Source organism: Agelaius tricolor, unplaced genomic scaffold, assembly GCF_023055355.1.
Source record: "Agelaius tricolor isolate 1412-34295 unplaced genomic scaffold, bAgeTri1.0.p SCAF_9, whole genome shotgun sequence".
Lineage (NCBI taxonomy): Eukaryota > Metazoa > Chordata > Aves > Passeriformes > Icteridae > Agelaius > Agelaius tricolor.
The window spans coordinates 2,602,466-2,618,760 of NW_027269269.1; the positions used below are offsets into that span (position 1 = coordinate 2,602,466).

At 40.1% G+C, this 16,295-nt stretch overlaps 1 protein-coding gene across 2 annotated transcripts in view; it reads left to right on the forward strand.

Moving 5' to 3' along the window:
• Nucleotides 1-2,660: 2,660 nt before the first annotated feature.
• USP12 (ubiquitin specific peptidase 12) overlaps nucleotides 2,661-16,295 on the forward strand; it is a 32,962-nt gene continuing 19,327 nt past the window's right edge. For both annotated transcript variants that reach the window (XM_071434020.1, XM_071434021.1), the window contains exons 1-2: nucleotides 2,661-3,001; nucleotides 13,792-13,872. In XM_071434020.1, coding sequence (XP_071290121.1) covers nucleotides 2,954-3,001; nucleotides 13,792-13,872 — 129 coding nt within the window. In that variant the 5' untranslated portion in view covers nucleotides 2,661-2,953. The remainder of the gene's footprint in view (nucleotides 3,002-13,791; nucleotides 13,873-16,295) is intronic.

Below are 16,295 nucleotides of genomic sequence, written 5' to 3' on the forward strand. Positions count from 1 at the left end.
CAAACAATGCAGATCCTACAATGATCCCAGAATAAATTTAATTTCTCATTTAGCTACTCTTTCTATCTTGACAGCATATTAATTTTGCTTTCTCAGTGCTGAAAATACTAATGCCTCTATTTGTTTTTCCTGCTGTTAGGAGCCCAGTACTCTCCTGCCAGGCTTCCTGAGTAACTTTACCCTTCAGTGCTGCTGTTCATGGCATCCCATCTACCAGTTTCCTGAATACACTTGCCTGATCCTCCAAATCCAGGATTGATAATCTCCTCCACTCCTTCCTCAGCCTGCACAGGATCATGTACTCCACTCCTCAGTCACTACAACTCAGGCTTTGATAACCAAGGGATTGATTACTACATCCCTAGTTTCTCCTTCGTAGTGAAGAGCAGATCCAGCTGCCGAACACTCCTGGGTGGCTCAGCCACAATTAAGAAGTTATCCTTGATGCCTTCCAGAAAACTCCTTGATTGCTTGCATCCTAATGTGTGATACTTGCAGCAGATATCAGACAGGCTAAAATTATCCCCAAACCCATGATTTGTGATCAAGAAACTTTCTTCTTTCTTATTACAGTTCTCCTCAGCAGATTGGTGGCCAGTTGGCAAAGATGCTCTGGTTGCCTTTTGTCAGGCAGCGATACAAGACATGGCTGATATCTTTTCTTAGGCCAGGTCGGTTACTGTGCTGAACTATACAAATTACAGTCATTCTGTTTTCAAAACACTGTAGCCTCAAGCATACACAAACACATCCACAGTCCTGGTCTACCTACCCTGTTTTTCCTTAGTTCACCAAATATACTTCATTTTTGAATAATTCCATTAGCCCCAAAGGGCTTGGTGATGACAATTATGGGATGAATTTCAATTCCATTCCTCACTTCCTCATATTTTACTCTAGTTTAATGGTTGATCATACAGAAAGTGTTTCTGTATTTCCCCTCATTCTGTGTGGTGTGAGTTCAGTTTGCTTATAACCCAGCAACTCAGTTTACACAGAACAAAATCAGTCTCTCTGTATATTATTAATTTAGCATCTTCCCAGCTGCTCTTAGTCTCTGACCACAATTATCCTTACCTGCCAGATAGAGGCCAGCACAGCCATACATTCTCCATGCTTTTTGAAAAGTAATCCAACAATAACTGAAATAATTCCAAAATAACTGAATTTTTGCCTTGGAACTAGAGACAGAAAGAACACTTCACAACAAGTATATTTTACCTTCTTTCTCTAATTTATGGGCAGGAAGAAACTTCTAGGCAATCTCTGATTTTCCAGTTGAGTGCCTTTCAAAATTTCCTGCAGTATTCTCTGGCCTGAACGGTTCCACTTGATGCCACATAATTGGTTCCAAACTGAATTATCTCCCAGATAACGGTATCAGCCTCTGCAACAGTGCAATTGCTTTTTGTGCTTTTCTGCTTCAGGGAGACAGCACGCTGCCTTATTTTTTTCATGTCATGTTCTGAAATTTGGTCTGCTGTGGATGATAGAGGAGTATCTGTTGTGGTGGGTCTGATTAATACTGTAAGGGATTGTTTTGGAGATGTTTCTGGCAGCAAATGTATTTCAGTAGATGAACTGTTGGATATCTGAAGGTTTGACACGTCTATCCTCTAAATACCCATTCTTGCTTTTTTCCCTCAAAAATGGCCAATCCACTACTTTTGTTTCTATTCTTTCTCATTCCCCGGATGCTGTCCTCCCCCATGGTTTCTGTGGCAACAGTTTCAGAATGTATTCATCCAAGAGGTGTTCATTTTCTCAGCTACTATACTTTTGAAATATACAATTCGAGATGACAGGTATCTCATAAAATGGTTTTATGTGATATAAAACCATTTTCAGGATATTTCAGGTTGCAGTAGAGTTCATTTATAATACTTTCTAAAGTCATATTCTTTATGTTTCAGCTGAAGGAAAATTTACTATTCCATTAACTTAGTTGCTAAAGAGCAATTACTTCTGAAGATCGTAGAAATTGTAATGATTTAATGTTATAGATATTAAAACACTTTACAGTGAATAAATGTATTTATGATCAAGACTTTGTGTGCATTGACATTGCTCTTAATGCATCTTGATCTACTAGATCTTTCCTATGTATGAAAAAAGACAGGGTGGCAGATATCTTGGCTAGCTTTGTGCTTCTTTAGTGCAGGTATCAACATCTTGAACAAGTCATCCAGATTTCTTCTTAAAATCTGCAGACAAACAACATGGTTAAGCTCTTTCTCAAGTAGGTCCCTCAGTTACCTGGTATGACTACTCTGCACATCAGCTTTATTTTCCCACATGTCTGAGGCTGGCACACTGTGTTCCCTTCTAGCCAGACCCTATTCTGTGGTCAGATATTGGAATAGGTTGCCCAGGGAGGCGCTGGAGTCGCTATCCCTGAATGTGTTTTAAGAGCCTCTCGACCGGGCGTTGGGCGATGTGGTTTAGGGGTCACAGTGCTGGGTGGGCGGTTGGACTGAACATCTGAGGGATCTGTTCCAACCTTGACGATTCAATGTCTCCGTACAAACTCTGGTGCCGCTGACGGATCTTTCGGCTCCGTCCGTGCCTCCCGCGGCGGCCGAGCTCGGCCGGCCCCGGCGGGGCGGGGCGGGGCGGGGCGGAGGGGCGGGCGGGAGCCGGGCGCTGACCCGGCGGGAGGCGGGGCCGCGCCGGGCGGGATCGCTGGGAGCCGGCGGGCGCGGGGAGGCGGCGGGAGGGAGCGGGGCTGCGCGGCGGCGGAGGGAGCGGCGCGCCCGGCCGCGGGGGCCCCGCGCCGGCGGGGGCGGGGGGCTGCCCCCGCCGCCTGCCTGCCTGCCTGCCTGCCTGCCCGCCTGCCTGCCCGCCTTCACTGCCTCCCTCCCTTCCTCCCTTCCTTCCCTTCCCCTCCTGCTCCCGCCCGGCCCGGCTCCGCTCGGCTCGGCGCTGTGATTGGGCGGAAGATGGCGCTGGGCGGATGGAAATCCTAATGACAGTCTCCAAAATCGCCTCCATCTGTACCATGGTGAGCGCGGGGCCGGGGCTGTGCCGGCTGCCCGGGCTGGGGGTGCCGGGCCGGGCTGCAGAGGAGGCCGGGCGGAGGCGCGGGGCGGGAGCGCTGCCGTGGGAGGCGGCCGGGAGCGGAGCGGGGTTAATCGGCTTTGGGAGACTCAGCCTGGATGCGGGCGCCGAGCGGGTCGAAGCCGGGTCCCGGCTGCGGACGGGGCTGGAGCGCGGGGAGACCGAGCGCAGCCTTCCCAAAGTGTCCCGAGAGCGGGGGCAGCGCCCTGGGGCACCGCCGCCGCTCCGGGGCTGTCCATTGCAGGCGTGTGGGGGTTACAGTCGGGCTTCTGGAAGCGCCCTCCTTTTCCCGGCACACTCCGTAGCGTCCCTGCTCTCCCTCCGAGTGCTGCGCTCCTGAGCTGGGGCTGGAATCGCCCATCCGCGGGCGGTGCTCCCCGGGCTACCCGGACACGTGCGGGCATCCCAGCCCGGCCGTGTGATCTGCGCATCGACCCAGGTCCCGATAGGAGGCTTCTCCCTGGGATTGCTTTCTCATTACTCTCTCTCTCGTGGTGAATTAGAGCCATAAGCAGAAGCACAGATGTGATAAAGCTCTCTTGGGTTGTTTTAAAGAGGGGTTGGGAGCTCAGTACATTTGCTGATGGAGGAGTGATGAATTTAAGGAAGGAAATATCCCTTAGTCAGTAGAAGTTAGTGCTTGTAATGGAAGAGATGTGCTGATGGTTCATAGCAGAAGTTCTTACATTTGTGCTCTCTTCTACCTATTCCATGGCCATGTGAAAGTTCTTGTTACCAAATATGTTTCCACGGGGAAGGGAAAAGATGAATAAGGGGAAGAACATGCTCTGTCATCTACTCTGTTAATTTGCTCCCATTATTATGTCTCATCAAACAGTGGGAAATGCTTACGTTTCACATTATTGGAAACTGATTTATGGTTTTCATAAATCGTACTGCAAAGAGGCTTGAATGTCTCAAACGGATATTTTAGAGGTGGCCTGTGAGACTTTTGAGTGAATATCTGTAGGCCCATAGGATGGGATTGCTCAGGTAGTGTTTAGTCACTGGGGGTTTTTTGACATGGGAGATGGCATATTTTAGTTTGGAATTGGAAGAGTCCGACTTCTTGAATTTATCAGCTGTATATTTATCAGGTGTCATACTGACGTCTTGATGTGGCCAGATTGGTAGGACATGTACCATGTGCTTCAGGAGTTTCCATTCTCTGAAGGCAGGTTTTAGGTTGTTGAGGAATCAGTGTGATTGTTCCCTGAGCTGGGGAGATCTTTTATTGCAATTCTAGCTGACATCTTTTCACCCAGAGCTGGCTGCTGGCCTTTGTGTCAGCATAAATTCAGTGCTGGCCTCTTGATTTGGGTCAAGTGTGAGACCTCACTGCTCTGCTTCTGGACTGCATACAAACCATAGCTCTGGACAGGCAGATAGTTTAAGGTTATTCTGTGTGTATGTTTATTAGAAATTATGTTATGTCACTCAGATTTAGGTCAATCCTGAAAGAAAATTTTCAACCAAAGATCTTATTACTGACCGAAGTGTCTGTATCCATAAAGCTGAAATTCTGATGGCAATTAAATACTATCTGTCCAATCACTGTCATGTGCACTGAGGTGGATAAACTCCAGGCATAAGATTTTTGCTGGGCCTTTTTGATCCATAAGCTTTAATAATACTGTGATATGGGACACCTAGCATAGGATACCATCTGTAAAAACTTTTCAGCAGTTAATATAAGACTGTGCTTAAAAGTATATCCGTAAAGATAGTGTGAAGGAGCACGTGGTATTTACTGTGGTGTTGTTCAGAACCATGTGGTTGAGGGGAGACAGATCTTTTTGACTCTAACAAGAGTCAAATACTTACGTTTAAGCATATGTTTTACAAAATTGAAGAGGATTATAATTGCTGAGTAATACTATTTTTTTTCTGGCAATGCTTCTTTGTGTAAATGCACTTTGATAAAGTGCCAGACAAGTACCTAAGAATTCTTACAAGTTTTTCTTGCCTTTTCCCATGCCTGTTACAAGAACTCTCAGACTGTTCTGTGTCTTCTTGTGAAGAAAAAAGTTCTTGTTAGTACAAAACCAGTAACAGGCAATTTTTGTCAAGAGACAGTTTGTGCCTACACATACCTAGCATGCATATACACTTACAGTCTGTAACAGAGCAGTCTAGAACTGTATTGAAGAAACTCTTCCATTGCAGTTCTGCTTTTCATGACTTCTTTTTTTTAATCCAAATTCAAGTTTAGCTTCTGCTGACTCATTTGCATTTTATGTGTCTTACCACTGTTGTTCAAGCCCCGTATATTATAAAGTAGTATATTATGTTTTATAGTATGGGCAGGTTGTGTGAAGAGTGATAACCAGTATGTTTAGTTTATCTGTGGTACCTTTTGGGGATGATCTTCCAAGAGGACATCCTGTCTGTGTTGTTTGCTACCTTTGTATATGATGCATTAGTTCATTGATCAAACACCTCAGTGTTCCTTCCAATGTTAACAGAGCTCTTTCTACAGTAATGTGTCCTAGTGTTGTATTGCCTTTCAGCTTCCTTAAAATTCTTTGCTGTATATCACCATTCACATGCTTCCTTATGCTGTAGTAAGTCTTAATTACAAGGCTGGAGATTCTGGAAAAGCTCTGAAAACACCTTTGCCCTTGAGTGCTTTAGCCACTGTTCTTGTTGCAAAATGGATGAGGTTAAAATTGTGGGGTCTGCTTTTTTAAATTATTTTTAAAGTCTTTGCAGTAAAAGTAGAACTTGGTCTTTACCCTCATCCATGAGTAAAACTGCAGTCAAAGCCTTACTTGACTGAACTGTATGGGATTTTTATGCATGGCTGAGGAGGGATAAAGTAACCTAGGCTAACTGCAATGAAGATGTGCCCCATGCTATACTCACAGATTGCATCTAGTACTTCTGCTTCTGTTGTCTAGAATCCAGGAAACGCTTGCTAGCAGTTAAAAGGCATCAAGTCTTTGAGTAGCTGAAGCAGAGAGAAGATAGAAATTACATTTGTAGCTGACAAGCTATGAAAAGCCTCTAAGATGCCAGTTTCAGACATCCACAAGGAACTTGAAATGGCGGTAGTACTTGTTTTCAGTGTTTCTTCTACAAAGTGGTTGATGATGTTGGCACAACCTGAAAAAGTGTGATAATATTTTAAAACTATGCTAATCTAGAAGCTGTAACATTAGACATCAAAATCTTCTTCATGTTTTGGGTGTTTGTCTCTGTAGTCTCTGTATTCCCTTCTCTGTCTGCCACCTCAGCATCTTGCATGCAGGGTCTGTCTCTGAATGTCTTCAGTGATCGTTTCAGCCCCCCAGCACTGACATCAAATAACATAGTTGGTGGTTAGGTGTTGATTGTGTGATGTAACAGTGTGTTCTGCGGGAGAACCTCTGCTTATCTTACAATGCAAATTTTTGTTCCGTTTTTGAGAGGATTAAGACGTGTGGAGTCACTCCGAATGGCTGGCTATTGTCCTTTTCCTGCCTGCCTCCCCTCGAGGGGCACTGTCACCAGCACACTTATGTCCATTTCAGTCACATTTCACAAGGGTGAAGATGTTTCAGAGGTACTAGAGTTGAAACAAGCATGTGTGAGAAAAGCATCTTTAGAGGAAACAGACCCTGGAAGTTTCCAGCTGAGGGAAGGCTGAAGTTCACCTATCTTGAGTGTCATAGCAGAGAGGCTTTATAAAAACTCCCAGATGCAGGAACATTTTCTAGCTAACTGTGAGAGAGGTGTGCATTTATGGGCTTTCTTACTGCTTCAGGAATTGTTTGTTTACAGTAGGGTTTCAAACCTGATTGTGAAATCTGCACGTAATGTAAATTGATGTTTGCCAGAGTCTGCAGCCAGCCAGCAATGGCTATGATGTACTCAGTCCTGTCCCTCTAATTGCACTGTCTCCTCTAGAGCACAGATTATAAGACTTAAACATTAATTGATGATCAGGTTAACAGATTCCCCGGGAAAGTATACAGAGGGCCCATGCTGGAAGAAAGGAGAATTGAATTACAGCAAGGAAAGAAAAGTTATGGGAAAACAGCTTCAAAATGGGAGGTGATGGGAAAAAAAAAAAGAAACAGCAGAGAAGGAAAGGACTAAAGTAACACAGAGGAAACCACAGTATTGTGGGGTTTCTTTATCCAGCTGGCTGGCTTGCTCGTGTAGCAGAGTTGGCAAGAAGGAACATGTGCTGTGTCTCAGCCACTGCGTTTCACTCTGGCACCATGACCTGGATCTGCCGTGCTCTGGGCACCGGAGTGTTCAGACACGTGTCTGCTGTGGTGGCTCTGCTGCAAGCCCAGGAGTTTTTGGAGAAGTATTTGTAAGGCAGTTGGGGTAGGAGCTTGCACCGCAGTGAGGAAATCCACTTGTCTGTTGGAGTTCTTATCAGGAGACACTTGGATGATAAACATGACACTAAAATTCAAGCATTTGTCATCATCATTTTTCTAGCTGTAACATGCTACAATAAAATAATATAAATGAATATTTATATTTGGTCTTTTTAATACTGGGTTTGTGGCACTGTTTAGTATAATAATTAATTTAGACAAATTTGTTTTCAATTTTCATCAAAATAGGAATTTGACTCTAATATAAAACAATTGTCAAATATGAAACGCAAAGAAAAAATTCTCAGTTACCCAGTTGTAAAGCAGTATTTGTACCAGCACAGGGAATTATTTAGTTGACATATTACTTACTTGGGTGATTTATGCAAGTGTTCCATTTTCTTTTTACTTACACACATGTGTATATTCATCTTGCATGTTCTAAGCACAAGGAAAAATGAAATATGAATTTGGACTCTGGTCTTGGCAGCAGAATTTTTAGCTGTGTCAATGGGAACAACTGATCCTGTTACTAGACAAGGCTTGAATATTTAGATCGGTCAGTTATGTAGTTTTTGTATTTACTTTTTACATTCCTAATGCAACTAATTTGCATTAAAACTTCTGGGAATGATTCTGTAAAAATGTGGCAAAAGGGGCTTTTCTATTCAAATTTCTTGAGGGGAAGAGGTGTATAAAAGCCCTGTGTAAGGGCTAACTTTTGTTTTCGTGGCTTAGGAATATTGTCAAAGTAAAATGCTTTTAACAAATGGTTTGTTTCAGTAAGATCTATCTGATCTTTCAGTTGAGGAAAAAAAGAATCTAGATATTTTCTGTAGTGTAAAATCAGAAGGTTGTATTAACTTAAGTAGACCAGAATAGGAAAACATTTTTTACCATCTTTTATAAACTCAAATTCTTTTTATGATTCCATGAAAATGGGAAGTTATAAAAGCAATATATTTGTTTTCTGAAAGTGGAATTATGTAAGTAATAAAAGCATGTGAAACACACCACAGGATGCAGTTTATCAAAAACAACTATTGAGCAAATGTGTTTTCCCCACTCACCCTGCATTTGGGTAGTTAGGTGAATCTAATTTGTCTGAAATATTAACTTGTCTTTGACTTCAGTACTCAAAAGGATACACCATCATACGCTTCTCATGTACAACCAAATGCTGCTATATGTAGTTGCCTGAAGGAAAATACATTGTGAATGTTCAGTGGGGCTCCAATAGATGGGTTTAGTAGACATACCAAATGTGAAGAGAAATTAATTTTGTGCTTTAGTATAATTTTCCTTACCCAGGCAGAAGTGTTTTTACTTCATACTCAGAAAATCTTCTGTCTTAGCTGCACATGATAAGAGTATATAGGACTATGTCTTAGACTGATTAATAAAATAACACTATTTGGAAGTATTTAAAAAGCATTAACTGAAACTGTCCAAATATTTAATGTATTAATAATGCATATTCTTTTGCAAAGAAATGAACAACAAGGATTATTGAATCCCATTCATATTTCACTGCTACTTCTTGACTAGAAACAGTATCAAAAGAATTGTGTTTCAGTTTTGGTTGCCAGTGAAGCAACAAATATAAGCTGATTTAAGATAGCTGTTCTCTTTGCTCTTAGTCCTGATTCATGTGAATACACAGAAATGTATGCATTCACATATTCTGATTAAATGTAACTGGAAGAGTAGAATTCTGCATTTCTTCTTTAGCAGAGAATTCCTGTCACAGTGCATTGGGCTGTGAAATTCTGTATATCTTCACTTGTTGCATAGACAAGGAAGAATCTTTCTAATCAGAAAAAAAAAGTGAAAGCACTAATGAGTGCTTCTGTAGTGAGATTTATTTTTGCAAATTATAAATAATTCCATTAATTTTACATTTGTTCAGGAACATTGCAATTCCTGATTACTGGGTTTTCCTTTTACTTGTAATGCCCTTTTGTCACTAGAAAGAGTGATAGTTCTGTGTTCTGTGGCGGTATGGTTCATTCACCTATAGCCAAGGTCATGTTTAAAAAATTTATCTTAGATATACCTGTGCAACATGGTTTATTTATTTGAGTCACCTTTAATCAGTGTTGTTCTTGCTTCTTGAGTGGGGTGGAGAGCATTGCAGGGAAGGATCTAGCATGGTGCACGTGTGAAGGGAGAAATGGATCTTCAGGGTGCTGGTGACAAATGTAAGTTTTCAGAAAAGAAAATTGTTTTAAAGGTGAAATTCTGATTTTACTCAGAAAATGTACAGCTTAGTTAAAGTAGAGGGTAAAGGTGTTAAACATCTGAAAAGGTGACCCACCAAGCTATCAAGTGATCTTTATTCTAGAAAGGGATGGATCAGACCCCCCTATCCAAGGCCAATAAGGTGTGTAAGCTTCCAAGCACCTTAGGCTGGTTATGAATCAAGGCTTTGTAAGGGAAATTCTGCCTGCTCAGTTGGATGCTAATGACCAGGTAGGACACTTGAAAACTGCAATTGTTTGCCTGCTTGCTGACATGTTTTGAGACAGTATTTTTAATGTAGGGTGGCATCCCAATTTACCACACTTTGGTTTGCATTTTGGGAGCGGACTTAGAGTTCACAAATTAGATGACTTTTGGAGGAAACTACATCAGACAACACAGATCAGCTGCAGCTGGTGTTCAGTCACAAAACCAGCCTGTAACTAATCTGGCAAGAATGCTCTGAAGCCCAAGGTGTGTATGTCAGATCCTAAGCACCAACTGATTTGTTTTACAGATTGGCTCCAGTTATCTTATCCCTGTGTCAGCTGTTGGTGTGTCTCAGAAGGACTAGTTCAACATGAAACACCACAACAGTGTGGCCTCTGAGGCTGTGAGAAATGGCAGTCATAAATGGAATTTAATTATACTGTTTCAGCAAGTGAAAAACTAAACAAATAAAACAACGCATCTGCATTTGTCTGTGCTTTTTGTTTTTCTGCCCTTTTCCATGAAATGTATGGCATCAGTGAGCTTTTTAATTTATTTTAGAAATTTGGGATGATGTATATTTGTAAAACATGAAAATCAGGAAAATACAACCATACACATTTCAAAGATAATACACATTCCTATTCCACTGTTTTTCCTGGGCTTTGATTCCACTAAACTGAAATAAAACCCTCATCTAGTTAGTGTTAAATATGTTGATTTATACAAAACTCAAGGTCTTGAAAAAAAAAAAAAGTTCAGAACCTTAATTAAGGGACTTCTGTGGCAAACACAGATTCTTATCCCTTCATTAAGAAATTAGCATTTAAAGCAAATGTTATAAATCCAATAGTACAGCTTTTTTCTTTCCTTTGATGGAGGAGATAAAGCAATTTATGTTCAACTGATTTGAACATGATTAAATAAAGGTTACATTACTTGTCATTTTGAAGGATGAAATCTGTAGTAGTTCAGTTTTACACCTAACTTTCATTAGGTTTGTGAAGGTTTTTGTGTAACTATTGATAATTTTAAGTAACAAATAAAAAGCAAATCTTGAGTTCATATTTTGTTCTTGTAAACACAACTTAGTTGCAGAACTTTCCACATTTAAAGCTGTTTTTCGTCTACCATAAGAAATGAGTGTTTTCCCTGCCTGTAGTATTGTGTCTGTGCTGGAAGGGGGTCAATGTAAGGCAGTGCTTGGTTGTGCAGCTATACAGCTTTTACACTGATGCTATGCAAAAAGTGGTAAATCCCAGAACTGCAGCAATATTGTCATCATCTTGAACTTCTGAACTTCTTGCTTCTCATTTCTAGATAATGACCATGTGTGCTTCCCCTCAGAAGAGCAAGGGAAATTGGAGGTGGATGTGCTGTCCAAACTTGATGATGTTCCTTTCTGTCCCCTGTGTAATACCAAAGCCAGGTTGCAGTTTGGAGACTGAACACCTGTTATATCTGTTATTAAGTGAGCCCCTCAAAAAAGAGTTTTATTGGGGGATTTTCCCTGGGGATCCCAGTTAGGTGGCAGAGGAATAAATTCTCTACTCCACAGGATACAGCACAGCCTGAAATTTCCCAAGTCTGGTTCCCAAGTCCAGTAACTCCAACTTGGCTGATAAAAAGAGAGGCACTCCCACTTCTGCCCTAAACCTCCTCATGTCCAAGAGAGATGATACAGTACCATAATAGTTGGTGCTGCTGCAGTGCTCCCCCCCCTGCATCTGTTTTTGCATAATGGAATAGTCAGCTGGGACTGATGATGTGGACTGTAATCATGACTGGGAAACACTTTGAAGCAAGGGATAATTAGGTTTTAAAATAGCTTTTATGGGTCAGTTGTGAACACACATTTTAGTGTACTCTTGCTGTGTTTCTGCTCTTTGCAACCAGTACACTGTGCACAGTATCAATGATTACTTTGGAGGGAGAGATAGCATCCTTTATGACAGACAAAAAGGGAGCTGTAAAGGGTAATCTGAGTAGCTCGGGGAGTTTTACACTGTTGTAAAACATCCGTGCTGGTTTGTAATAACATTCATAAACAACTGCATTTAAACATAGATGATGCCATGCTTTGAAGTCATGTGAAAGTCTGAGCCTTGAATGAAGCTTCTTTGAGTAATCAGAAAACCGTGACAGTCTGGTGCTATCTCAGCATGTCTTTCTTATTGCCAAGTCGGATCTTTATTGTGCTGCAAAACTAAATACAGTGTTCAGGTCTGCACAAACACAAACATCAATGTCTATAGCATAATATTTACCTTTCAAAGATGGAGTTAAGTAGCTACTCCACCCTAGCTTTGAAAAGAGAAAATTTCCTTAAACCTGCTCTTATATTTATTTTTAAAGAGGTAGAGATTTTAACAATAGTGTTAAAGTCCCCCACAGTTCCTTCTTTTTCATAGTTTATTTTTAATACTCACCTTGCTGGAGCTTGTGGGTGCATTTAAATAAGGCTGCAAAACTTAATATTTGGAGTCTCAAAGTGCTTTAATCTTAAATGAAGGTTTATACCCCTTTTCCGCACCACTATAATCTCCATTTGAAAACACCTTCTCAAGTAATAAGCCCTGCAGCTAAATCCTCAGGAAAGGAGAGGCTTTATCAAACTGGGTAATTGGAGGGGATGTGACTGATGACAGCAGCTAGGGCTGTGCTATGAATGGAGCAGAACTGTGTTGTGTCAAGCGTGGAATTTTCCTGGCTTTTGCCATATTCTGGTTAAAGCTTTTACTCCTCATGGGCCTTTGAGCACATGCTTCCAGTTTCAGAACTGCTAAGGTAGTTTGTGTAAAGTTTTGCAGTACCATGCCACATCATAATTCCATTTTAATGGTATACATTTTAACACAGTTCTAATATTCATTCTGTTTTGCTTCTCCCTGTCTGTAATTAATCTGTGCAATCCTGTGTGCTGTTTTTGGTGCAGTCCATGATTTTGATGTCATTTAGTTGTTGTAATATGCCATGTAATGGCTATTTGCTATATCTTTGGTGTAAAAAATGAACTAGTTGGGATGGAGTTGCACCCGGTTTTAAGGTTCTTTGCTGTGTATTATGCTCTGTTTTAGCTGCACTTAGACTTGCTGGAATATTCATGCTCATGTATTAGTCTCACTGGGGACATATATAAACAGATATAAATATATAGATACCATTTTTGTTGAGTGCAAAAAGTTGTATACATTTCCATTTCTCTAAAAGCAATCAGTGTAAGAGCTTATCCAAAGCATGGGTTTTTTCTCTGAATTTTCCAGCATACAAGTTTTTCTGTCTCTAAATAAAAAAATAAAACAATGCTTTTCTTTGAAACACAGTGTTTACTGCACCAGTTCAGTCAACAGGCACAGAGTAACCAAAGTCACATTCTCTGACTTCTTTTTGAGGATCAGACCAAACAGGTTTTTTGGGCAAAGGCTGCAGCATTTGTAATGCACACCAGCACTAGCTATACTGCATTTTCTTTTAGCTTTACAAAGTTCAAGGCATTTAGCAAAGCACTTTGAACAACTTATATTTCCAGTGTAAGTGAAGCAGACCAGTCTCTTTGCTTCCTGTGAACAATCTGCATCTCTTAACTTTTTCTGGAATGTGCTTTATAGTATGAAAATTATGAAATGATGCTTGTTAGAAGGAGCTGACCAGTTGGCCTTGTATGACCTGCTTTGTATCCTGTATTAGTGCAAGTGTTACTAAAGTAATTTGACTCTGGAAATAATAAGTAAAGAATGTTGAAACAGTGTAATTGCATGAAAATACATAAAAAGTGTATAACTTTGAGGTGCTTTAGAATAGCACATATTTGGAAACATCTCTAAGGTAATTTTTAGTTGTAATCAGGTGTTTTCGCAGAGCTTTTTAATGGATGGTTAGTTGGTTTTGTTTATCCTCGCTGAAAAACTTTTTCTTCATCTGCTTTCACTGTTGCCACACTAATATTTTGCTGCTTTTGATTTTTTCCTAGGGCGCCAATGCCTCAGCTTTGGAGAAAGAGATTGGTCCGGAACAATTTCCAGTCAATGAGCACTACTTTGGTTTGGTTAATGTGAGTCTCAGACTAGAACTTACTGCTTTGGAAGGACAGGGATGGGTTGGTTAAACAAGACTGGGATGAGTCAATACTTAAAATTCTGAAAGATATAATCATCGAATATTCATACTATTGAAATGTATTTCAGTATTTTGTGTATTTGTTGAAATATGCTACTGAATTGTTGAAATGGGCTCTCTATTGAATACTTTTGTTTTATTAGTTGTTGGGTAATTTTTACATCACTTTCATGTTATTAAAATGTGTAAGTCTTAAAGAAGGCTATTTAAAATATGTAGCTTATTGTTCATAATATGCAAATAAAGTAAAATAAATACATTAAAAGAAAAAAAAATCTTGTGAAAGACTATGATGCTATGAAGTATTTATATCTGCTATTTATATTAAGATTAAAAAAAACACAGCCCAAAGAGGAAAGCAGAAAAAATATATTGGATTGCTTGAATCAATAATTATTTTTAAGGAATGATTTAAACTTCAGTTTCTGATATTACTGATGAAAAGTGTATCTTGTTAGAAATTGAATTACACTGATGTGAAATATTAAATTAACTGGGCTTCAAAAACGGCATAGTTAAAACAGCTTGATTTAACCAGAGCTATTGTCTTGCTTTTCTCAATGGAACTGATTATTTAAATGTTGTCCTGGTACTGTAACATGTCTCTACCTCCAGGTGCTTAGCACTGACCTGGTTTGAGAGTCTGCAGTCTGAGCATGCACTGTGGAGTCAGTAAACACTGACAAGCTGACTTCCATGCATCTCAAAACACCATCTCTTAAATTCAAGTGATTTCTTTCCTTTCTCATGAAAGCTGAAACCCCCTCCAAATGCCACATTACTTCTCTCAAAGAGGAAATGCAGCAGTTTCCCTGTTAATGCCTGTCAGTTCTGCAGCTGAGCTGAGCCTTTCCATTTTTCCAGTGACAGGATTTCTCAAATCTATTACGCTGTTGACAGATAAACTGTTTTCCTAATTTCTTGTCTAAGTCCAGAGAGGATTTAAGACTTAACAGTGAAATTGTATTGTACACCTAATCTTAAAGTTTTACATAGTTTGTACCCTTAGGAGAAGATTCAGTAAAAGACAACCTTTCTAATATGTCATGAAGATCAACAAATTCTGGCTTTTTGTACTCAGGGGGGAGTAGAAATTTGAGTGGGTATCTGTCATTGCACTCATTTAGGAGGCAGGCAGCTACAATATATCAGAGTGCTTTTAATTTTCTACTACAGGAATGTTGCTTATTTTAGCTTCAAACAATAAAATTTTATGGGCTAAAATTCTTTGAATTGTAACAAATAATAAAATGGGATCTCATTACATTTATGGCATGCTGGTGCTGGTTTTCAGGTACAGTGGTTGGCAAAGGAAATTCAGTGATGTTGATGCCTGAATGGTTTTCAGGTCTGTTCTACAGGTTGTGTTTACTAGCACAGCACATACACACTATAAATGTGTAATAAACTTGCAGCATGTAAATCTGCCAGGAAAAGTGAAATTAACTACCTATGGCCAATGACTAGAAAGAATGACAGAGATAATGAAAGAAATACTAGATAATTAGATAATAAATTAGTACTATTAGATTGAGAAGTGATAGAAATCACAGTTTTTGCCTTCATTGATTTCCCTAATTTATTTGTAGCAATTACAGGAAGTGAATCTCCTAGAGGCTTATTAACATTTACTGCTAAGTTTTTCAAATTTGTTTATTGATTTTGTTTGTCCTAACTTTCTCCAGGGTAATGGGTAAAAGGGAAATTATGTGGAAGTCAGTAGGTTTCTTCTAATTATGTGACAGGTGGCCATTTGAGCTGTCTGGAATACAGAAAAGCATTTTAGATAAAGATGACAATCCTGAAATAGAGATCTGTCAATTTATCCAGTGGTAACATTAAAGAGGAGGAGGCAAAAGCACTGTCTTACCTCTGTTCCAGCTTTGTGGTAGAGTCTAAGGATTGTTCAGAGGATGTGCTGAAAGAGCAGTTTGAGAGGTAAAAGACTTAAGAAAGGGCAATTATGGGAAACATATGGAAGACCAGATGGTTTATGGGAATAGAAAATTCAGCTTATACTTGAAGGGACATTATCGTTCGCTAAATCAGCAGGAAATATCTAAGATATGTAGTAAGATGAAAGCATTAGGAGTGTGATGTCCCATGCATCTGGATAACCAGGAGCATCAAGGCTGCTTATCACTCTTCTTTCCCTCTTCAGTGCAGTAATGCAGACTGTTCAAATCTATGTGCTTCACAAATTATATCAATCATTTTATCCAGTGAGGATGAAATAAGATTTTTAATCTCAGAGAGCTGCTCTGGAAACTCTTCAGCAGTTTACCAGATTCCTAGAGCAGAAGGTTTGGTTATTCAGTCTCTTGCAGTGGATCCATGTGTTTTGGAGAAATCCTGTTC